The sequence below is a fragment of the Falco punctatus genome, assembly GCF_963210335.1.
Source record: "Falco punctatus genome assembly, chromosome: 7".
Taxonomy (NCBI): Eukaryota; Metazoa; Chordata; class Aves; order Falconiformes; family Falconidae; genus Falco; species Falco punctatus.
Window position 1 is genome coordinate 10750260 of NC_137587.1, and position 24067 is coordinate 10774326.

Below are 24067 nucleotides of genomic sequence, written 5' to 3' on the forward strand. Positions count from 1 at the left end.
ATTAGTTCTTCATTTTTATTTATATTTTGACATGCAGATAATTCATGCACTACAGTGTGTATGAAATTTGAAAAGCTTAAGTAAATTTGTAGGCTCTTTTTTGTCATTTTATTTAACATTAATTGAGTTTTTAACAGAATCTCTTTTGCAACACACACATTCATGGTTTTTCACCCTGATACACTTATATGACTTCCTTGGGTACTTTTTGATCAAATCTTACTGTACAGAGTGACCAGGTTGCTCTTGTTAATGGGTAACAGTGTGAGAAATTAAATTTGCGTTCAGGAGGTGAAAATATGACATAAAAATAAGCTCAGTTTGTAGAGGAGAGAGTCTGCAGTAAAATTTGTGTGATACAGCTGAGACAGTTAACAGGAGTAGGACCACAGTAACAGAAATAGGAGCAGTCTCTGGGGGCAATTCAGTCGAGTTTATTGTCAGCCTGATGTGGGCGTTAGGAATGTCGCTGCCCATAACAACCCTGGAAGCTTAAGGTGGAGCCTTTGAGCCCTCTGTCCCTTCAGAGTTGTAAGGCTGTTAATGGAAAGTAGAGTATGGGTGATTTTATCTTGTTTCTAAATTATACTGAGTTGCATTTGATCATTTTAGGTAGGGGCCAGCAGGCCTCCTGTATCAAAAACACTGGTGCATTTGCACAAAATCCTGTTTTCAGCTCTTCTAAACTCACCGTTTAATCTGCTTCTTCAGCCTCCCCTTATTTATGCTATACTGCTGTCATTTTTATTATTTTATTTCAGCTTAAACTGAATTTTCCTCAGCAGTGCATACAAATAATTTTCTTATAAATATTTTGTGTCCAGTTTATCATCTTTAATATTTAGGTTTATATAATATCATATTTCAGTAACGTTCATTTCTGTTCCAAATATTCAGTTAGTTGCTGATTGCTGTGTGTTCCTCAGAACTTCAAGACTAATTTGTCAAGGGGGGTTTTGTTTGTTTGGTTTTTTTTCAAAAATTATTTTTAAACCTCCTTTAGAAGAAAAATCTATTTATGTAAGTGATAAAATGCACAAAATAGTGGCCTTGAACGTTCTGTGTTTTTTACTGGAACTTCATGTTCTATATTAAACATTTCATATAACTTGATATTGTAATTGAAACCAAGAAATAAGAAAAGGAAAACATGTTTTCTACATGCAGTTGCAAATGGCTTTGGTAACTTTCTATTCTCCAGAAACTGGCAACTTTATTTTTTTATAATAGGTTCATTTCCCTATTGACACAAATTTACAGATGGACATGATGCCTCATTTAATTGAATAATAAACACAAATAAGAAATAAACCTGGGAATCAAAAAAAGATGCCATTTTCTCCACATTCTAAAATTGTTAGAATATTGGCAGGTATCAAGAAAGGACGCCTGCATTGTCCATGTAATAGTTACAAAAGAACTCTCCAGAAAGACGCTGGTTTAGCGAAAAGTATTTTTATTTGGTGTCATGAAAAATAAGTCCATACTAACAAAACTAATTGGCTTGATCAGTTAAAAATCTAATTTCGAATCTCTTTGCAGTCTTGACACGTAACTTTTATGTCTCAGGACCTTTCATTTTTGTTGGACATAGAGGTCTTGCAACCTGTTCTGGAATATTTAGTCACACTGTCTAGCAGTAGTGAAATGGCCTTTGCAGAGAGCTGTTCCGTGGCTTTTTCCTAGTGGTACCACAGGAAGAAAGATTTGGTTACTGTGTCCACTGAGGAGCATGGCCTAAAGACCGATGCGAGAGGAAGAATTGTCAGTGCACTTAAGCTGGTTTTTTGTTTGTTTGCTTTTAAACAATGATCTCATGTTTGCTGCTAAAGGAATGGTTTTGCTCACAGCTGTGCATTCCTCCCTTGTTGCCACCTTCATTCCTGGAGCAAGAAGGAGGATTTGTGTGGATTCACTCCAGACTTGCACCAAAGCATGCAACCAGGTTAAGACTATCCTGGCCAAAAAAACAAGAGGACTGAAGTAGTGCATGGAGCTAAGAATAGCAAACTGGCTGGAAGATTTATAATAACATAGTTTATTATTTATATTGTGGTGGTTTTCAGAGCTGCTGTGACAATATCATGTTAATGAAAAACTGGAAGCTCTTACATTATTCTTTGATCCTCACGAAAAGGGATTTGACTTTTTGACTTAGATCTGCCAGCTACAAGCAAGATCTGATTATTGTACCAGTCCTCCAAATGCCATTTGCAGCTTGATGTGAAGCCAGTTGTAATTCCTGAGGTTCTTATGCAGCACTAAATTTCAGTAATACTGGGGGGTTGGGATTTGTTTTCTCCATAGAATCTCCATATGTTAGATTCACCCCATTTCACTCTGGACACTAGACTTGTTTAAAAAGACAAAGAAAAAACCAGTATATTAACAAAAGAAGGGATTATATTTTCAACTTTAAAATTGGAATCAAAGTTACAAAACAAAGAATAATATGAAATGTGGGTTTACTTGCCAGTGTCTTCCTAGTTTCTGCTTATGATTTCTCTGAAGTGTGTCTTAACTGAAGGAGCCAAAGATTTGATTGAGAGGTATTCAGTCAATGTATTGTCATTCAAAACTAAGCTTGCTTTTTTACTCAAACCACACTTGCTGAGAACTGCATGAGCTACTCAATAGCACTTTACCCCTTGAATGCAATTTCAGAATTTATTTCTAAAGTTAATCTTGCCTTTCCAAAAATTAGGATTGCTTCTCTCTGGGAAACCATCTAATCTGAGTTCATATATTCTCTCCTCTCCCAGATGGAGGCCATTCTTCTTCTTCAACTATTTTCCTTAAGAATTCTCTTTCTGGGTCTTTCATTAGAAAAGAAATCTAAGGATCTATAGCTTTCCTCAAATTTTGACTGTGATGACACATTCTCCTCCCCATGGCTTTATGAAGTTTTGTATCTTCTTCCTCACCCTTTTATTGTAAATAGAGCTTTTAGTGCTTGGTGTCAGTGGCCACTGAAAGCAAATTGAGTAGCCAAGGATTATTTGATCCAAGTAACAAGACTTAAAATAATTTGGAGATAATATGCCTTTGGAAACATTCCTTCAGCTCAGAATTCTTTTCATAAATCCCGCACAATCTGCATATTCATAATACAGACAACAAATTAAGCATTGCAAAGTGCTTCTTTTCCAGGTTAACTCCTGCTGCCCTACCTAGCACAAGTGGATATCTTGCCATCTGATAGTTTTAGAGTTGCGTGCTATCACACAGCCTTTATGATCGAGACTGTGTTATGCCAATACACAAACATCTTGTTATGTAGTTTGGTGGTAGAGAATATGTCTGCACTGAACTCATAGCTGACTGCACTGAAATACAACTATTCTTCAACTAGTCATAATAAAAATGTGTTAAATACTTCACCATACTAACTGCAGCAATGTAAGTCCTACCACGAGTTCAACAGCCAAGTTTATACCTCATTTCTTATATGAGCTGTTTTAATTTGTCCTGAGTTCTATACCACCACCATGAAAAAAAAATATAATAAAAAAGACAAAGCACAAAACCACAGCCAGTAACAAGGCTAGCTAGTTTGGGCATGTCTTTCACAATTTTGCAGATACACCTATTTTTTCACCCTTTTTCTCAATGCTTACTGAAGATATTATTGCTGGGTTTTGAGGCAACCCAGTGCAATCCTAGGACTTTGCATATGTACAGGTTTTTCCAGTTGTATTTTACATAGAATCTTAATAAACAACAAAATTAGCGTGGTTTTTTTTCCCTCTTAGGAATCTTGTGAAATCTTATTTTGAAACCGTATCTGGTAGACTAGTGTTATCTGGCTTTCAGACTACTTGACATGTGTGGTATTCACGTGTTGGAATTTCATGAAGCATAGGCTATGCTTAAAAATCATTCCACCAGGTTTCTTCTTGTTTAATCATTGTCTCCTACTCATTCACAATTCTTCTAAATAAGAAAACAGATGATGGTATTTTCTCATTAAGCAATTCTTTATTCGGTTAGTCAGGAATCCTCAGAGTGGTATATAAGGGAGAACATTGACTTACATGGTCTCACAAAAATTGAGGAAGTAATGAATTTTGATTCCATGTCACATTTTTTTTCTTTTTTGGTCAGGTTTGTTTCTGCTCTATACTGGTAGCAATTTGATCTCATCTTGTATTAGTTTTCTAACCACCCAGGCAAATTTCCAAGATAGGCAAATATTCTTCTGCTATCCCACCCACTTGTTATTTGGGGACAGATGATCTTGAATATTCTTTCTGCTGTTATGTGACCCCCTGCCATGTTCTATTCATTTGAGGAACTAAAGGGACATTTACAATCAGTTTATTATGTGCAAGTGTAAAGGACAAGTGGTGATCTTACCATAGCATTATAGTGTGCTAATGTTCTATTTTTGGTGTTTAACGTAATTAAATCTAGCAGTGTTCAGCACAGAAGACCTAACCTTGAACATTAACAGGGTAGTTGGAGATCCAACACTAACATAAGCATGCCAAGCATTTACATCAAGCTAGATTACTCACCACTGCCGAAGCTAAATGAAACTTTTATTCTCTAGATAGTCCATTTGAAAAACGAATAAGAAATCAGAGGTACGGGAAAATGGGAAAAGTTACTAATATCCTGGTTTGCAAAATTTACAGAAAAGAAGTGGACCTTCTTAAAACCCCTCAATCTTTTACTTTAATTGTGGTTTATTCATTCTATAAGGGGGGACTGTGGCACAGTGAAAGGTATCTGGTTTTACAGGAGTCGTATGGCATGCACAGAGCCCATAGCAGGCTGCCGTTGGGAGGGGAAGACAAAAGAGGAAGAGATTGTGTGAGCAGCATTGGGAAAAGAAAGGAGGGTAATCCAAAGGAAACAGATAAGGACTGCCAATAAGAAAGGTGACACCTGGTGTCAGCAAGGACTGGAGGAGACAATGATAGGATTTGTTTGAAGGAGAGTGGTATAATGTCTTCTGTCTCACCAGCTCTGGTGAGAAGGAATGGTTGAAGGAGGAAGTTAAGCAGAACAAGTAGTTTGCTGGCACTGAGTACACAGATGTCGGAACAAAAAATGCAGGAGTGCATTTGATTAGCAGAGCATGAATAAATAAGTATTGTAAGGCTTAACTGATTGATGTCTGTAGGACACTTAGGGTGCTATACTCTGCCATTCTCTATAATTGCATGTTAATATTTAATTTCACCACTTTAGTGCAAACAGCAGATTTAAACTATTACACGTTTAAGGTTTAATGAATAAGATACAGCACTTGGTATTATGACAGAGTACTAATTCCTGCACCAGGAATCTAATATTTTGTTTATCTTACATTCTGTAATAGTGCACATGTGCATAGTGTAATGCCATCCTCTAAAATAGTCCCTGTCTCAGAGGGAAAAAAGTTTCTCCATTGGTAAATGTAATGGCATCAGGTCTCTCTGCTGGTGCTGCATGGAAAAGACAACATCCCTGAAAGCTTTACATTCTCACATTGTTGGAGCTTCTAAGTTTTGTCAGGTGCTGGTGACTTGGACCTAACACTGAGTTGTAACTCAGGAGACAAAACAGTTGGAAAACTTGGAGAAAGGCTCTAAGGGTCAGCGAAATTTACTGTGGGCAGCTGCTGCTTCAAAGCAACTCGCTATGCAGAAGCCTATTAAGTAGTAGTAGGTTACTTTCCTGCCGTTTCCCCAGCATGATGGATGACGTTCTGAAAAGTGAAAGGACTTCCTGTGCCACAGAGGTTTTCCCGGTGACTTCTTACCCAGACACAGTTGCTTTCAACATACTGACTACACTTCCATCTAAATACTGTTATGGATCTCTAAATAAAGGATTTTCTGCACGTGATGCTAAAAGGAATTTATTTTCATTTATGGTAGGTGCTTGAATGCTATTATTTACAGATGGTCCTATTTATATTCTAAATCTCCATTTACAATTCAAAACAGCAGAGCTCATAATTGGAAATTAATTTTCCCAAAGTTTTAGTGTGCTTAGATTTTGTAACTGAACTTATTATAATATCAGTCAATAGCAGAGCTAAGAACAATTTTGATTTTCATAGTATTCATATGTAAAAGTCTGTGTTTGCATATGTCATAATATCTAATTTTAGCCTATTAAATCAGAGTACGCTTAATTTAGGGTAGGGTAAAATCATTGCTTTTTTATCACAATGTTCTTTAGCAAGATAAACACTTCTAAAAATATGTGAAACAAGCAAAAATCTACATGAGATCAGCTAAGATAATACATTTTGTGAATCAAATTACTTGTAACCCTAATTAAGATACTTATCTTCTCTTCCATACTTAAAATAGGGAAATGTAAATATTGATATATCAGTGAAGATATTGTAATTTTGTGGGTTTGGTACCTTCAATTTTGGAAATATCACAGGAAACAGAACATATTGCTAAAAGAGAAAAATGCTTTCCATGGGATTTTTATCATTAAATCCAAATATATTTGAAGACAACAAAAAATGTTCTTTTAAATTCTAGATGTTTCAAGACAAAAACCGTGGCCAAGTCTTCAGCAGAAGCTTTTGCTGGAATTGTTTAGGAATGCGAAGAAAAGAGACTCATGTAATCCTGCTCTCTGTGTGTGTCTTGCTGCCTTTTGCTCCCTCCCCTTCATAACTTTTTCACTCTTTTGACAATCTTAACCAGATCTAGCAGAGGGGTGGAAGCCTCAGAACTGTTCAGCTTCAATAAATTCTGTGAGAACAGAGTAAGATAGGAATGCATGCACTGGCTCAGAGCAAATGTCCGATGATCTCCCTCTGACAACGGCCATGAGTAAATGGTTAGGAAAATCATACCAGAACAGAGCATGTGAAGACTCATACTTCTCCCAGTATGTTTTCCCAGCTCCTGGCTGCCACATTCTGGGCTTCCAGCACCCCATCTCCATCAATCAGTTTAATCTCTTTCACTTGCTGACTGACAACAGGCATTATTTGACGTAGCCTTGTGATACATAACTTCCCTCTATGAAAGCCACGTTTACTCCTCCTTTGATAGAATTACTAGCACAAGGACAAACATGATATTCCTTATTATTCAGTTCTAGGGTTGTGCCTGGTTCAGAAGTTGGAGGTTTTGGAGGTTTTTCCCCCAGTTCTGCGTCTCGTCCCAACGGTCCACATATGATACCTTTTTTGCTGCTTCTCGGTATCGTTCCTTCAGCTTCTCTGTGCATTTTCCCAACACGTAACTGGCAAGAAGAAAAACTGCCTTTTGTGTTGCCCTTTTCTCCTTACTTATGTTAGTACAGTTCTTTGTACAGCTGCACCAGTGAGAGCAGAAACTGCTAAATCTGAGACCCCATGATCACAAAACACCTTTTTGTGTTCAGCACTACTTTGTCACTTTCTTCATGAGTTTCCCTGGGTTTTTTGCTGTTTCTTTTTATTAGTAGGCAAATGCACACAACCAAACATCTCTACCCTCGTTTGTTTGTGTGTGCTTGTGTCCAGGGTGAAGACTGCATTCATTTCACCTGTCTAGTTACTGAAAAGAACTGACTGTTACAAAAATCCATCTCAGTAGCATCCTTCCCAACCCACAAAAGCAGTTTTGTAAGTAGAACCCAGGTTTGGGTTAAAATCTGTTTTGCACTCAGCTATGCCACGTTGCAATACTTTTGCTGTTTGCTTGAGGTTCTCCTTGCACCGGCTTGCTACAAGGCAGCTCACCTGTACGTTCCCCAGTGCTCTTTACTGAAATCAATCAAGTTACTTAAACAATTCATATAGTATTGCACCTCAGCTGACCAACAGCTAGCTATCATGTGAAAGAATGGTCTTGTTCTTTTCCTTCCTTAGATATTTTATTTGTTCTTTAGCTGTAGAGCTCACCTGACCGACAGTGAGGGGACCTGCAGGGTTCCATGGTGAGCCAGTTCAGGGAGCAGAATCAGAACACCACTATTCTCTTGGTTTGTAGGGCGACTTTTTGCTGACACTTTTTAAAAATTATCTCAGGAAATATCCAGGGAACTACAGAGGAAGGAATTTGGCATCTGTGCTGTGCATATTAGCAGAAACTAGAATCAAGTGTAGAATTAGGAAGCATATGGGCAGAGTCAAAATGGGCATAGCAAAGGGAAGTCAAATGAAGGAGTTCAGAGGGAGTCAAAAGAACTGTGTACAAAGAATGTAGTCTAGCTGGATTTTCAAGAGACTCGATCAGGGTCGTCACCAAAGGTTGTTCAAGCAACTACCAGAGAATAAGGAAAAAAAAAATATTGGCATTGGATAAATAACTGAACAAAAGGAAACAGAAATGAAGAGTAAATGGTTGATTTTCACAACATATGGAGATCACCGTTGAGTCTTCTCAGAAAAAGGGAGGAACAGTGAGGTGCCAGTCTGTGAATGATACTGTTACAGAAAAAAGTTAAAATAAGGCTAACTACAGAGAACAGCAAATGGAGTTTGCCAAGTCCATTGAATGGCTCTGTGATAGTATGTTGGCTAAAATCACTGTAGGTTAGTGTAAATCAATAGGTGGGAGAGGTGGGGAAATCCTAGTTTTGCATATGAAAAGGCAAACCTTGAGATGTCTCTTATTACTCAGTAGTTAGATCTTGGGATTATAACAGACATATTTCTAAACAGAAGTAGAAATATCTGTATTGTATTCCTTTAGCAAAAGAGACAGAAATAATAGTCCTGCAAAAACATTAGCTTAGTATCAATCAAAAGAAAACAAATCCAATGTTAGTAATTATTTGGAATGGAACAGGGAACAAAATACAAGAACAAAATTTGTGTTTCTTTGTACAGCCATTGTGTTACTGTATTCTGAAGACCATATGCAGTTACAGTCCCACTCTGTCTCTATAAAGCTAAGTTAGAGCCTGGCCAGATTCTGGGAATGGTGGCAAGGCTCACCATGAAGCAGTATTCATACAGGGAACATTTAAACAAGTCAAGACTCTTCCAGTTTGTAAAGAAATCCTGAGGAATATGAAATACAGAAGGAACCACCTCTGGTGTGGGGAATCCCTCAGCTGTAAATTATTGAAGTCTATTGCAGTGTAAAGGGTATCACTGCTCACTCTGTTCTTCACCCCCTCAGACATCTGCTGTTGGGTACTGGGCTAGATGGAGCTTTGATCTGACCCAGTACAGCCATTCTTATGATTGTACTGTTTAACAACCTGAATTAGCCCACAATGTGGTCAGGTTATGCAAATGTAGGACTAAATGACAAATGCTGTCCTCAGCCTTATTTCATGCACTGACCCTCAGCAAGTTTACTGCCTCTATTGTAGTGTGTGCAGTTGCAGACTAAGCCTGTTTATAGCTGAATTTCAAGAACAACGTATCAGTGGTTTGAAGTTTTTGCAGTTGCTTCTTAAAACGTGCATCAAAACTCAAGAAGTTCAAACGATACTTAAATTGGAAGGAAATCCAAATAGTTTCTGACATGGAAAGCTTGATTATGGGACCCAAACACTGTTCCTTTTTCTGGTGACATGACAATATAACCTTCCACATGTCGTACTGCAAAATCTTAGATGCATTTCACATTTTAAGAGGAATGTTCTCTTTTTTTTTCCACCCATCTTTATTTCTTTTTCTGCTATCATATGAGAGCAGAAATAGCAACCCTGCATGTTTTTTGTGTTCATCTCTCATGCTCAAGAGGCAACAGAAGCAGAATTCTGGACAGATTTATAGATTTGCAGCACCAGGATATGTAATTGATAAAATGTAATCTTTTTAAAGAATACTGGTTATAGTGGCCACATGTGCTGAATCATTTTTAGATCTAACACCTAAACGTTATCCTAATTCTGGCTTCATGCCAGCATTCATGCTTCATGGAAGCATACACAGGACTACTTCTGCATTCCCAGATGTGCTTTGTGTGCTTTCCTATCCATGGAGGCTTGCTGCCTTCCAAATTAGTAGAGAATCTGTAACACATATGCTTCCAGAAACTGTCAAAATATGATGATTTAATACCACATTCCTTTCTGATTAGGAAAACTACTTCCAATGAGCTATCTGGTTAAAGATTTTTATCAGACATTCAAACTACTGATTCTGCTTTTAAATGCCACTTTTCTTGGCTGTATGTTACCTCATTCAGATATCTCATACAAGGAGATTAATTTTCACCTTGTAGAACACTGATCTAAAAGCATTCCTCCCTTTTATATTAATCAGAGAGAACAGATCATAAATTAACACTTACTTTGTACTGTTTTCACTGTTCTCAGTGCCTCAAAGGCTTTGAGATGCCTTGATACAAATTAACCATATGAAATACCCCTCAGGCACGTAGATACGAAGGATATGTGATGATCAGTACTTTATATGTTGGGAGTACATAAAGGCTATTACAGTTCCAACACATTAAACAAAGTTTGAAATAACTAAGAAGAATAGAATCATAAGACAAAGGGATTAATTCAGAGAACTTCACTTTGACAGTGCGGATGATGAATTTTTTCAGTGGTGATCACAGGATTCTGGACCTTCAGCAGCAAAGTTTTGTTCCTCATCCTCTTCGCATTTGAGGATAATCCATCCCTCCCCTTTACACTTTCCTTTCCAGGCAAGCCGATCTTCAACTGTAGAAGACTGCAAAACCTAGACCTTGCTCTCCCCTGACTTGTAGCAAATGCTAGGTGTAACAGTTTCACAGGCAAAGGTCTTGATTATTTTTTTTTTACTACCGTGTTCTACAAAATATCCACTGTACAAGTAGTTTTCAAAAGCAGGTTTCTGTAGATCACATTATAATAATTTGTTCTGAAGATTAACTGGTTGAATGAGCTGCTGAAGTGGAAAGCTTTCACTGCAGAAAAGAAAATTACTATAAAGATTTAAAATGAGCCCCATCCCTTGAAATAAAACCTTTTGTAGGGTTAGAAAGTCTTCAGTTTGGGGACCCCTTATTTCTTCTTCCCTAGCCAAAAAGAGGAAGGGGGATGTTTCCACAGATATCTTGTTTGTTTAATAGTTATGTCCTTCTTCAACTTTTCTGTTCACAACTTTCTTCCCCAGCCTCATCAAGATTTGTCACATGCATTGTCTCAGAAATCTTTGCATTCATCCTGCTTCTGCAATGTCATGTATAATCACCAACAAAGTTATAGGCATTTCAGTCACACCAGGGAGAGGACATAAGATGATTCACCCTTGGATTAACACCAGCCCTTTCAATACAAAGTGATGAGTTTCAATCACTTACTTTAATTTCTCAATCATTTTTGCTAGAAATGCTAGAAGCCAGCTCAGCATGTGAGTAATATGATATAGAACTCTACTAGTATAAATGATAGCTTAGCTGTAGAGTTGGTGAACAAATGATTTGCTATTGTAACCTAATACCTCCAGGCTAATTTGATGCTGTGAGAGGCTAGAGGCTGAAAGGAGGCACAAATGCAAGATGTAAATTTCTGTTTAATACAGTGTTTGATAGCCACAGATGGCTATGCTTGTAGGCAAAGCCAAGTTAAAAGAAATAATAACTTTATGGACTGGAGACATTTTGCAAGGGGTTTACTGCCTAAAAAAAGAAAAATCAGGATGCAGGCCAGAGCAAAGAAGTGAAGCGGGAAGCATGGAAGAGATGCACAGAGTATTTGTATCATATATGAAATCTATCTTAATTCAGATCTGATGTTTTAAAGAATCGTAGTCTGTGCTTATGAAGATTGTGAAAATTTGCATTGTGACTATCCTGCAGTCATATTTCCATAGGCAAATGTCCATTCATCCTGAAATGCTGTAATGATATTTTTTTTTATAAAGAATAATTACTGATTCTACAGGACTTCAGTTTAGTTGTAAATTCCCAGCTTCTTCAGTACATAATTGAGTGTTGCACTCCTTGAGTGGAGTTATCCAAGTTACCAGTTGGTCATTTCCCTGTTACTGGTCTTTCTCCATGGTTTGATTTAGGGTCTGTTTAGCATTGGCCACTAATTTCCAGATCTGGAAGCTCTTTGAGTTTTTTGACTTCTCTAGAGTAAAATGAAAGCAGGAAAACTCTCCCATTCCTCCTGCTTATAGTCAGATCCTCAGGGAACTCAAAGGCTGTGGAGCTCTGTGAAATACACCCTTGTACGCATACACAAGAGGCCCTTGGGCTGCCTAGCATTCATTAGCAGTTACAGAGATTAATCTTGTAACGTAAAGGTGCTAAGAATTCAAGAGATGACCAAATGCTTGAATCTATATGTGAACAAAGAAATATTGGTTCCTTTCCAAACCTTCTGAATCAAACTGCAGGGGTTTGTTTTGTGAACTGAACCCTGCAGGATTCACACAGCTGTAGAGAGAAATCTAACACCTAGTCCAAGTGAAACAATTCCAGGATCCAGCAAAGAATTCCTAAACCACACGAGCCATAAAACTTGTTTTGTGAAAGTCTTGTTTTCTGGTTTTAATATTTATGTAATGTATCCATTTATTGTCTGGGTCCTCAGTACCGGTAAGTATTCTTTACTTCAGGACAAATCATAAAACCTACGGTAAGGTTTTCTTCAAGCAAAGTGTCCTTGAAGTCTGTAGAAGCTGGAATTTTGCTCAAGTGAAATCTGAATGAGGGTCTTGTGTTATGATCTTTAATGACTTTTACTGACTTTTTAATAAAACATTTACAGACATTTAAATAGAATTAGTAGAACTGTGACCTGCATCACCATTCATTTGTTCAGGATTCTGCTTTCTTCATAATGAGGGCCTTTTAGATTACAAAGTGAGGACTGAAGTAATTGTAGATGGTTGAAGTGTGCCAGAGTAGATTATTGAATTAGTGATGTAAGGGAAAACATAACTAGAAAATCTAGCTAGATTACAGGAAATCAGACACACTTCAATGATGCATTTGGAGAGTGCTTTTTTTACATAATGTATGTGAAGAGGAAATTGAGAAGTACAGTTTTTGTTTCAGGAAGTCAGATGGATACGCAAAAACGTATAGTTTCTCAAGAATATTGTAAAAATATTTAGAGATTAAGTCCTGTGCCTCCCTTTGTTTATGTGGTGGACAGACTAAAGTCAAGAGGATAGCTCTTAAAATCACCCATGTGCTTATATATGCTGTTTGAAGTTGAACTATAAATGGGAAATAGCCTCTTTGCTTTGAAACACCATTGCCTGTCTCACCCCGTATGCTTCTTACTGCATGGTAACTAAACGAGTGATAGCGTGTTCCTATTGTAGTATGTTATAGCTGTCTCTCGAACATTAAGTTCATAAGGACTAAACTGAACAGGAATGAAATGATTGCAAATTAGGAAAGCACTATTTTGCAGTAGGGTTCTCTGATGTAACAAGCATTGCATGTCTTCCTTTATATAGCTCTATATTTTTTTTTAAAAAATATATATCCTAGTGACAGGGAATCCACAAGCACTTAGGAAATTGTTCTAAAGGCTAACTAATATTGCTGATAAGGGGTATTTTATTTCTAGTTTTAATATGTCTACTTTTTTCCCCCAGCTGTTTGATCTTATACCTTTATCCACTATGAAGAAGGATCCTTTATTATCAGACACACCGTCCTATACGTACATATGAAACCCAACAAACTTCTAACATCACATTAGAAACAATGTGTAGCGCAATAGGCATTTTACCTCGCTTGTCATACTATTACTAAAAAATCTCTTTGTTTTAATTTGGAGCATCTTATGGGTAGATGTTGTTGCTCACAATTTTTCAACAAACTTTGTGCAAATAAATTTCTATATTTGTCACCATGTTATAACAAAATAAATGAGACACATACTGTGCAGTTCCGCCAGACCTGGAGCAGACATGGAAAAGATATAAATGTGTCAGTATTACAGGAGGGAAAATACATAAATGCACATGGTCACTCTCTTAAGCCTTGGGCTCAGTGTGATACTAATTCATTTTGGTGACATTTGGAAAACTTCTCCCAACATTAATAACAAGTTTATAGTGGGGGGTAATTCTGACAGACGCAGTGTTGAAATAAAAACTTGAAAGAATGTCCATCACATTTTACAGGTGCATAGAACATGCATTTGCAGTTGATTGATGATCTTTTTGTTAAAGGTTGACATAATGTTGAATGGAATGTTTTGTTTATATATGGTGGTCTAGTTTATTGACCAGTACCAAAATGTATGACCAATCTGGGACTTTGTACAGTGTCTCTTTTTTCTTCCCCCCCCGCCCCCTGGAAAAATTGTCTGTATTTATCTTCTCTTCTGATCGTCAGCACATGGATGCTTTTTGATTATTTTATAAATATTATTTTCTTGAACTAATTTTTCTTTTAAAAACATTTACTTGATAATTTTAGATGAACATACCAGAAATTGTAAGCAATATTTAGGAAAAGGATCCTGGGATTGACTTTCTGGGCAAATGTTATAGAACTTAGTTTGCCTGCAGTTTTTAACTGAAAATGAAAACAACAGTTGACATGTAATTTGAATAGATATGTCATCTATTTAGAAGACCTTTTCTGTTGAATTTCACTTAAAGAAAAAAATCTGAGAAAAAAGATTTGAATATGGCTGTACCTAATGATTGGAAGTGGAAGAACTGGAACGATGTTGCCACTGTTTAATAAAGTTGATTTGTCTCTTTAATGACATCAGGTCGGTGGAAGAAGGAATGTCTTTAACCTCACTTCCAGTTCAGAATATTGAGTTTTCAACTGCAGCAGCTTGCTATCTAAATTCTGCCTTGGTTTTAAAATTATGAACATGTGTGCACCCAAAACCATTCTTGAAATCCATGTAAAACATAAGCTTCCATCTTAATGACAATATAAAAGTTGTTCTTAGTTGTAGTAAGTGAGGACTTATAAGTTGTAAGAAATGAGGACCTTTTCAGGTTTTCAGTCAATTTTATTAGCTAAAGTTGGAGTCTCTAGATGTCTTTCAGTCAAAACTGGCATTGAGTCCAAAGGGGTTTTTTTTTCAAAAGTCAGAACTAGCTAAAGGACCCTAGTAGCAACTTTGTCCTTAAAGGTCAAGCTATGATCATGTCTTCTTTGAGAATGCTCATTTGTATTTTTCTCAGGAATTCATTGTCCTAACAAGACAATCTCATAAGCAGTTTTTATTCAAGAAGCAAAAATAATCTACATCAGTATGTTGTAGATATTAAATATATTGTTGGTCTGCTTTCATCATCTTTGTCTCAAAATATGGGGATCTATATACATGTAATCTCAGTGTACTTGCCCTGACACAGAATTGAATGGGACAAAAGGAGATGAGTCTTGAAAACATCTTCCCCTTCATTAATTGTGCCAGCAAAAACTAGAATCCAAAACTGTTCTGCCTGTCCTGAATCATTGAAGTATATAGACTGAGATATAGTCAAGGAAATTATCTGGTTGTAATCCAGCTAATTCCGGAGATAATATAACAAATATTGTTAAAAATAAATAACTAAAAGACCTGTGTCTAGGTTTCAGATACAGTGTATCACTGAAAGCAAAAACATAGAGTCAAGTTCCCTTTTGATTCTTCATATAGACAGAATATTTTATACATGGTTTGTTTTTCACCAGACCTTAAGAAAAACAGTTAGGGAAGTTAATAGCACCCACATGGACCAGGTAGTCTTGGCTTATGGGCCCCTTCAGAGATACAAGGGAAGTGTGGTTCTTCATCTGGGTCTTTTCACCCTCAGACTGAGTTTGACTTGTGAAAAGCGTTGGAAAATACCAATGCACTACAACTGTCTCGTTTCATTATGTCTTATCTCTATGGGAAGATAATTTCTTTTGTCTGTTAGCCTAAGTAGCAGTTTCTGTCTGATGTTGTTTGTATAGACTCCTATATTTAAAATGTCTAATATTATAGTTGGATTTTCCACAGATACAGTATGAAAGTGACAGTTCTGTATGTGTCCCATTCAGGTTTTAGGCCACCCAGACAACCTGTCCAAGAGTTGTTCTTGCTAATTAGGAACTACATTTGAACTACAATTGGAAACTACTACTCTATACACCTGATTTTTATTCTGAAGGAAATTGATTCAGAATCTTTTCCAGTCATGTTCCAATGATTTTAATGTTCCTATAATAAATGTGAAGCCTTTTTAACCAGGTAATATTCCCCTCCCCCTTCTGTCTTCTGCATCGAAATCCATAAAGGTACGGTCCTGAGCACTGTATAGGCTCTGAGTACGCTTTAGGGTGCTGTAATTTTTGTTGTCTTTCTTACCACTGTAGCTGATGAATGTAGAAGTTGGACAGCGGTACTGAAAGAGTGACAACACACTATTTTCCACGAACACCAAAGACATACTTCTCTTCCTTGTAGGAAGGAGGTTAAAGAATTGGAAGGATCATAGATACATGAACTGAGGGTGTAAAAAGAGAGGACTAAGTAAAGGAAACGAAGCTTTATAAAGCAGAGTGGAGGTCATATTCTGTGCCCAACAAAATTTTGAAATTACAATTCTGTGAGTGTTGGGGCAAATATACTTCAGTACTACTGTAAGAATATTTGAGTGCAAATCGTTGAAAGAATTTTTAGCATAAAGCTCAGATAGTGATTAGTGATTTAACTTATTTTTAACATGAATTTATCTCAGCATTTATGAATGCTCAGTGTATGCTTCCTTTGCATATTGGATGTTATAGACAATGCTTACAATGTTTTTAAGATGTCTTAAAAATAATAAACATTTCACTTAATTCTGCATAGAATTTACCAACATTAATTTATTAGAATTTATTCTAATCATATTACAATGAAAAGGTATTTTATTGCTCTTTCTTTTGTCTTTTTAATGGATTCAGATTTGTTGTGTGTGCAGGACTCAGAGTAATCATCAGGCTAATCAACTAAAACCTGTTATTTAAAACATTAAGTAATTCTACAGATTTAAACTGAATTTCAGAGGGAGCACGGTTAAGAAAGAAGCACTTAAAATTATGTTCTGTTTTGTATTATTGTGGTTTTATGTATCTTAGCATAGTTGCATAGTGTTTTGATCCTTTTCTTACAGGTCAAGGACTATGTATCAATGTTGGCTTAGATTTTTCTAATTGCTAATTCTAAGTATTTGATTAATTACAATATTTTAATATTGGTTTTGGTTGGTTTTTTTGACCATGTGCCAACACTTAAAACTACTGAAACTGCAGGCTTTTTAAAACTAAAAGGAGATGTGGGCTTCCAGTGCAGTGGTAAAATTAGTTTTTATCTGCAAAACCAAGTAAACTGCCAGGAACAGTGTGGCTATCAAACTGACAACTGTTAAGTGTTGCCAAGTGGATTATCTTGCTTTTGTGATATTGCCCCAGTGAACACTTTAATTTTAATTAGGACTTTGTGACTTTTGAAAAGCTTAGTTTGGCATATAACTCCCAAGTTCAGGAATAATTGTCTCTGCTATTTATCACAAGGCAGTGCAGATAAATGCTTCAGTAGTTGCACTGATTTCAGTATAAAAACCATCATTGCTATCTTTTCCTTTTCTGTTGTTCCATAAATGTAAGTTCAGTCTTGTATAAACTTTGTATAACATGGAACTGGAAAATATTGAAACTGATATTTTAGGACCAAAACAAACTCTTGTGCTTTACTGAAGTGAGAATGCCAGCAGGAAATAAGTCTTTATCTGACATGAAATTACTGATGAAAAATATTTCTGTATTGTAATGTTGTTTTATATAATATGCCAGCTAAGAGTGTATTTTGTATATAATAACTTTAAGAAAAAGTACATGCAGGTAGAAATTCAGGCCCTTCTGTGCTAGGAAGTTAAAACATACATCAGGTGTATATGTGTCAGAGCCTGTTGGAAAACTCTATGTCATGCAATTCAGAGCAGACCTGGTAAATCTATTCATCATGAGCTGCAGACCACCACTGTGTTTGCAGTGCAAAAAGCTAGCCTTTCTTTTCTGGATAATAAATGATCACAGAACTGGAAATGAGTCAGACCTTTCAGACCAGCCAAAGACAAACTATCTTTGATTCCAGTCCTCTTGATTCACCTGTACATATTCCATGTATTACTCAGGTGCTAAGCAGAAGTGCTTTTTGTCTTCAAGGCTGAATGGCCCTTTAGTTTAAATTAGGGACATTCACTGGTCTTCCCTGAGAAAGTAAAATAAATTTGCTAGTGGTTACTAGTTGTAAAAAGCTGTTAAAATACACAAGTTCTGCCTCATTTCCAGTGAAATGCTGTGACTTAAGAACACTCGTTTATTGTTACACAGTATGCTGCCAGACAGTCCAGGTAGATGAAACCTGATTCTCTCTCTTATTGCTTTAAGCATTTCATTATCACTTGTGGGTTGTTTCAAAAGACAAGGAAAATATAAAACTCCTTGGAGTGAAGTAGTAACTTGCAGCTGAGATTTTTTTGGTGGGTTGTTGGAGGTTTTTTGCAATAAATTGACTGCATTTGACCTTTAACTCAGGAGGACCTTATGGTTTTCTATTACTGAAGAAATAAGTTTCCATAATGACAGTGCTATCAGAGGTGAGATGCATAAAAGAAGCTGTTATGTAATGAAACATGAAGAGACACACATGAAATATTAAAAGCTTGACTGGGCAAGTCAGCCTGTGTCAACGGTAATGCTAAGAACATCTATCATTGCAGAAGCTGTGCCCAGTCTGTGATACCCTGACTGCAAGCTAGGTATGTAGTCAGATTGCTGAAGTGGAGCCCTTTTTCACTGACCTGTTACGATGATATGAAGTGTTAAATGTATTTGCAGATAAGCTGTCTGTTTGCTATATCTAGACAGCAAACTGCTATTGATTGATTCCTACCTTTGCTTTCCCAAAGTATTTTTAGTCATTTCTTATGAATGCTTGTATTAATTGTATGCCTTTAAATTTTACACATTGTGCTTTTTTGTTCTTCTGATGACTATATGAAAACTTAGGCATTAAAAATGGTGGGAACTTGAAAGAAACCACAACTGTTTCTTCATATTTAAATGCAATTAAATAACTTTTTCATGGTCTTTTAGTTCGTAGGAAGTTATGTCCCTGCTGAAACAGACCGTAGAAAAGTTGGCTTTGTTCTTAATTGTATTTGCTTGATATTCATGCCTGTCACCTCCTAAAGTGGCGATGCTTCTATTTTCTAGGTTGCAGTTGCTTTTAGGAAAGAATAGAAAGCCTTGCAAACATCTGCCATTTACTATATTGCTGATACTGATTTAAAGCTGTTAACACTAGTCTTTGATAGTATTGTATGTTAGAAAAATAATTTTAAAAAGGCAACTGCATTTGAATGTGTCAGAGTTTATTGTTAAAATTAGTATAAGTTAATTCTGGAATTAACCTAGCTGAAAAAAAGTAATTTTGCATTTAAAACTTTCCTGGTCTCTGTCTTAGTGGTTTATATAATTATCAGCTGTTAACAAGTTGTCGGGGGTTTCTTTCCTTTTGTTTTTTTTTTTTTTAAGATACGATAGGAGAATTTTAAAATTGCTTGTACACAGAGAAATAATAGCTGAATTATACAGCTAAAGAACTATAACATCATAGATTGAGTGGCATGCACAGGTCACACAGGATGCCTGTAGTTGGGCTGAGGATTGAAACAAGGTCTCTTGAGTATCACTGCAGTTGCATCTTTTATTTATGGCTATACATGAAACCATTTGTTATTTCAATTCTCATTTAGTGATTATGATAGTCTGGGATTTTTTAAAGTAAATAAGACTTTCTATAAAGCTTTAGACTAATCCCTAATCATAAAAAATGAAACCTAGACCAACACTGCATTTTTCTGTTATAATTTCTTTTCCTAAATTCTTTTAAGATTTTTTTTTCCAAAAGTTTTTTGCCTTTTTGTCTGTGAACTTCCTGCTTTAGCTGAGATGGGAGGTGGGAGAAGAAACTTAATTATCTTCAACCAACCTTACAGAATTCAGGACTAGCAGGAAATCTCACAGGAAATTCTTGCCTCGCAGTATTTTCAGCCGTGAACCTTTTTAGTCAGGTATGAGAGAAAAGATATGCACAAGACGTGAGATTATGATCCCATGAAGCTTGGAGGGTTAGAATGTCCATTTTTAGCTCAAAGAAATTTAGTAGGGTTTGGATGTCAGTAATGTGTCCAGCCCTGCCACAAGGACTCCATCTTAATGACAAGGTGAGGGAAGCAGATGACCAGCATTGCAGAAGTCCACTAAGCAAATTTCTGTGCACTCCACAGACAATTTTTTATGTAACCTTCTATTGCTTCAGCCACTTTATAAAGTAGTTCCACAGTTTTTTCACTGTCCTCAGCCTTAACATGGATGATTAAGGCATACATGTTTGGAGCCTGGTTGGACTGTCATCACATGTTCAGGCAAAAAAAAAAAAAGTTTCCTCAAATCGACAAGTCCTCACAGTGTGCATTTGAGAGAGATTTTAGGGTTCATGCAAAGGAATAATGTTTGCAGATAATTCCACTTTTAAATATTGTATAAAATCCAGGAAAACAAAGCACAAAAGGGACAGTTTTTGTTTGTTCTATTCACATTTACCCTATAGCTTTGATACCAAACAGATCTAATTCTGCAGGTGGAAATATTTTTTTCTTTCTTCTGCTTATTTCCACGTATTGTGTTTTTTCCAGTCTTTTAAAATTCCTACATCATCTTTATTTTCTAAAGTATTTCACAAAATACAGTAAGGGTAAAGAATAAGTCTGTGCTGAACAATTCATTATCAAGCTTCAGTAAACAGAGTAACTTCTGGAATGTCCTGTTCTTGCTTAATATCAAATGTCTTGTAAAGAAGATGCAGAGGTTGAAAATGGTTTTCCCACCCCGCAGCTGTGAAACTATTAGCTATCTTGTTTCTTTAGATGAATCAAATTATTAGATCCCAAGTAGCTCTTGAATGTAAATAATTTATTATTTATCTATCACAGGAGATACCACTTCATGGTTTAATTTAATGCTTGGTAAAGTCCTTCTGAAGTATCATTCAGTATTGCAAGTATTGTAATATTGCTTAAAGTGTGTACTTAATAAAATCTAGGTAAAAATGTGTTGCATCCTAGGAAGGAATTCGTAGATGTTTTTCCAAACCTTTTTTAAAAATTACTTTGTTTGATCATGTCCTCTGTTTGATTTCCAGCTTTGAACATTCTAGCAAACATGTTTACTTGTAAGAATGTGGACTGAAAGGACAACCTGTAAGCACATACTGCTGACCGCTTACAGAATGTGAATTATGAATGTGTGTTGCAAGCAGTCCTATGAAACTCTGAGTTTAGTATAGAAGGGAAGAGACTGAGGAAAAAGTCTCACACACCAAGGACAAAGTAGTACATCATATTACTTGCCACTCATTTTTAAATTGTAGATAGTCACATTGAACTCACTGTTCTGTGCTAAGTAAGAATTTTTTCAGTGCAGAAAGTTTACTCAGTTCTGTTTTAAGCTGCATATTTGCAATTTGTAACTAGGAAGCCAACCTTTTAAGGGATGTGCAAAAAAAAAAAAGGATATTTTCACTAGGAAAAAACACATTATATATGTATGTATGTATATCATATATATAATATACATATATATAATATGTATATATAAAATATAATATAGCTCATGTGACTATGACACCTATAGACCTACAGATGTTTAATAATTTACTGTGTGGATATGAGAAACACTGTTTTAGTAAACATGTTACAAATCATATGGAAATAAACCTTTTTCTTAAAATACTCAGTGTCAAAACACCCAACAAAAGACCAAAAAATGACTGAATTGCTATAAATATGGTTGAGTTGAAATCAAAGTTTTGCAGTTGTGAAATAATTTCTGGTTTCCACAGCATTTCAATTTGCAGGGGTTTGTTGGTTGGCTATTTATTTACTTAAATAACTTAGAGATAGGTTGTATGTGTATTGCCTAGAAAGAGACTGTTAGTGGTATTTTTCAGTTCTTCTGGTAGAAAGCCATAGACTTAATCTTTTCAGTCTTCTGGACAGTGTAATATAAAGTAGGATATTATCTGCCTTTTTTTCTTCTTTTCTTTCCCCCTACTGTGAACCTTAGTTGAATGAATCAGTCTTCAGACTGGAGCATTAAGAACAAGTAAATCTGTTTGCTTCACTGAAGGCAAACAAGGGTGAAATGATTTAATGTCAGGTAATACAACACCATGAAGGCATCTTGTGGAAGTTCCTGTGCATATGCCTTGTTTCTTACCATAATAATCGTTTGTAGTAACATGCTCTAATGCATGTTCCCACAGAATTTTATAATTGTTGCAAAACTAATATGGGTTACTCTTTGCTGCAAAAAAGGACTTCACAAAAATGGCCATCCAAGGGAAATCTATACTTGTTACATTTTTCTATAATTCTTCAATCAGTGGACAGGGACGAGGTGGCTATAAACAACTTCAGCCAGTGTTTCAGGTGCTGGAATGGAACAGAAAATTTTCTTGAGGGTATGACTATTGAATGAATGCAATTAGAAGATAATATGTTTAATTGTTTCAATAAGAGGTATTACTTTTCTTCCTTTACAAATCCATTCTAGTAGTCAGTAGTAAACAAATGACTATTCCCAAAATCTTTTTCCTTTCCTGCCATATTAGACTATGTGGAGGGTAGTCCCATTGTATGTCTACAATTGGTACAACTCTTCGCCATGTTCCTGCTGCACGAGTAGGGTTGGGGAGGGTGGCAGCATTGGCTTGGTTTGAGTTTTGGCGCCGGTGTCCTGAAACAAAACTTTTCCTTTGGTCCTAAATCACAGGCTCTAATACAGGGAGAAGTTTTGGCAAAAATTCAGTTAAATATTTGCCCCCTCGTATGTTAAGAATCTGAAAAAAATATTTGTATTTAGAAACTGTACAAGTGAGGGGTCTAATCCATGCATATATTTAAGTTGAATTATTGAATTAACTCAGTGGCTTTAAAGTATCAGTGTAGATGCTTTCTAGTGTCTCAGAAACATCACACATGTAGTTCCTCTTTGTCAGACTTGTCTTAGGAGTACGTCTGGAGTATGCAAACAAGACAGTGTGTTCAGAGCAGAAGGCAAAAAAAAGGTCAGTTGCACAGCATTTTCTGGCTTTATTCTTTGTGTTGTCTACACTACCAGTCAGCCTCTCAATCTGAGGCTTTTCTCCTACATCCCAGGCTCTTAAAAATGCAATGTTTACATTCAGACTTAGAATGTAATACCCACCATTAAAATGAATCAACTAAAAGACATGTTCAGAGCCAAAGGCTCTGTAGGTCTGTCTTTAAAGTACTCAGAGGACCTGTGACAGCAATAGGTCCAATTCTTGATGTTTACTTGTCTCTTCCAGGAAATCAATATAAAACCTGAGGTATATTTTAATGTTGTTAAACCCATAAGGAGCTTAAGAACTAATCTTAGGTGTACTCTTCTACTACCTTTATCCACTAGGTGACAGTACAGCTCTTTTACCTTTTTTATTATTATTATCCATAGGTGTTTTTTTTAAAAGTAGTTCGGTGCAAACCTGTAAGAATGTGTTCTTTCCAACTGAAAAGTATGTGCTGTGCATGATTTTTTTAATGAGAAAAAATTGTATGTGGTAAGGAAATTTTTCTCAGTATAATTTAGTTAAAGCAAATAAAATTACTTATTGAGCAAAGTTGTTTGGTTTTAACTGTGAGAGATAATACAGAGTGGCTTAATTGCGGTCTGATAAATAGCTATGGAAAAGCAAATCCTGGAAGTAACTGGAAAAAAAAAGCAGTTTTCAACCCCAAGGTAAGATATGCAGAACAATTATGCTTTTAACTGTAGTATTGGTCTTTAAGAAAAGAGCTTAAATTAATAAAGCTTTCTTTCAAATAAATAACAGATTGTGCAGTGTAGTTAACCCTTGTTTACGCAACTTGTTATAGTGATTTATTTAGAGATAAATTACTCAGTTTCAGTATTGTACTTTATAATGCAGTTGTCTTTAACTTCAACACTTAGTTACTTCTTACTTTCTGTAAATGTTGAAAGCCCAAGCACTGCAAAGAAAACAGAAGATAGTTTATAGAACTTTATTTCCATGCATATTTGCATGAAAACTGATTCTGACTAACATTCATTTCACTGCTGCTCTATACTTCGGTAAAGTTATGTCTCCGAGTGTACGTAGACTAATT

General features: G+C 36.1%; 1 protein-coding gene across 8 annotated transcripts in view; it reads left to right on the plus strand.

The window, feature by feature from the left end:
* Positions 1 to 24067, plus strand: part of SLC25A21 (solute carrier family 25 member 21) — a 255502-nt gene that overhangs the window by 93317 nt on the left and 138118 nt on the right. The window contains exon 1 of one of the 8 annotated variants that reach the window (XM_080394344.1): positions 18622 to 22983. The exons of the other annotated variants lie outside the window; for them this stretch is intronic. Within the exon in view, the coding sequence (XP_080250470.1) occupies positions 22941 to 22983 (43 nt within the window). The 5' untranslated portion in view covers positions 18622 to 22940. Of the gene's footprint in view, positions 1 to 18621; positions 22984 to 24067 lie in introns of those variants that run through there. 8 annotated transcript variants of the gene reach the window in all.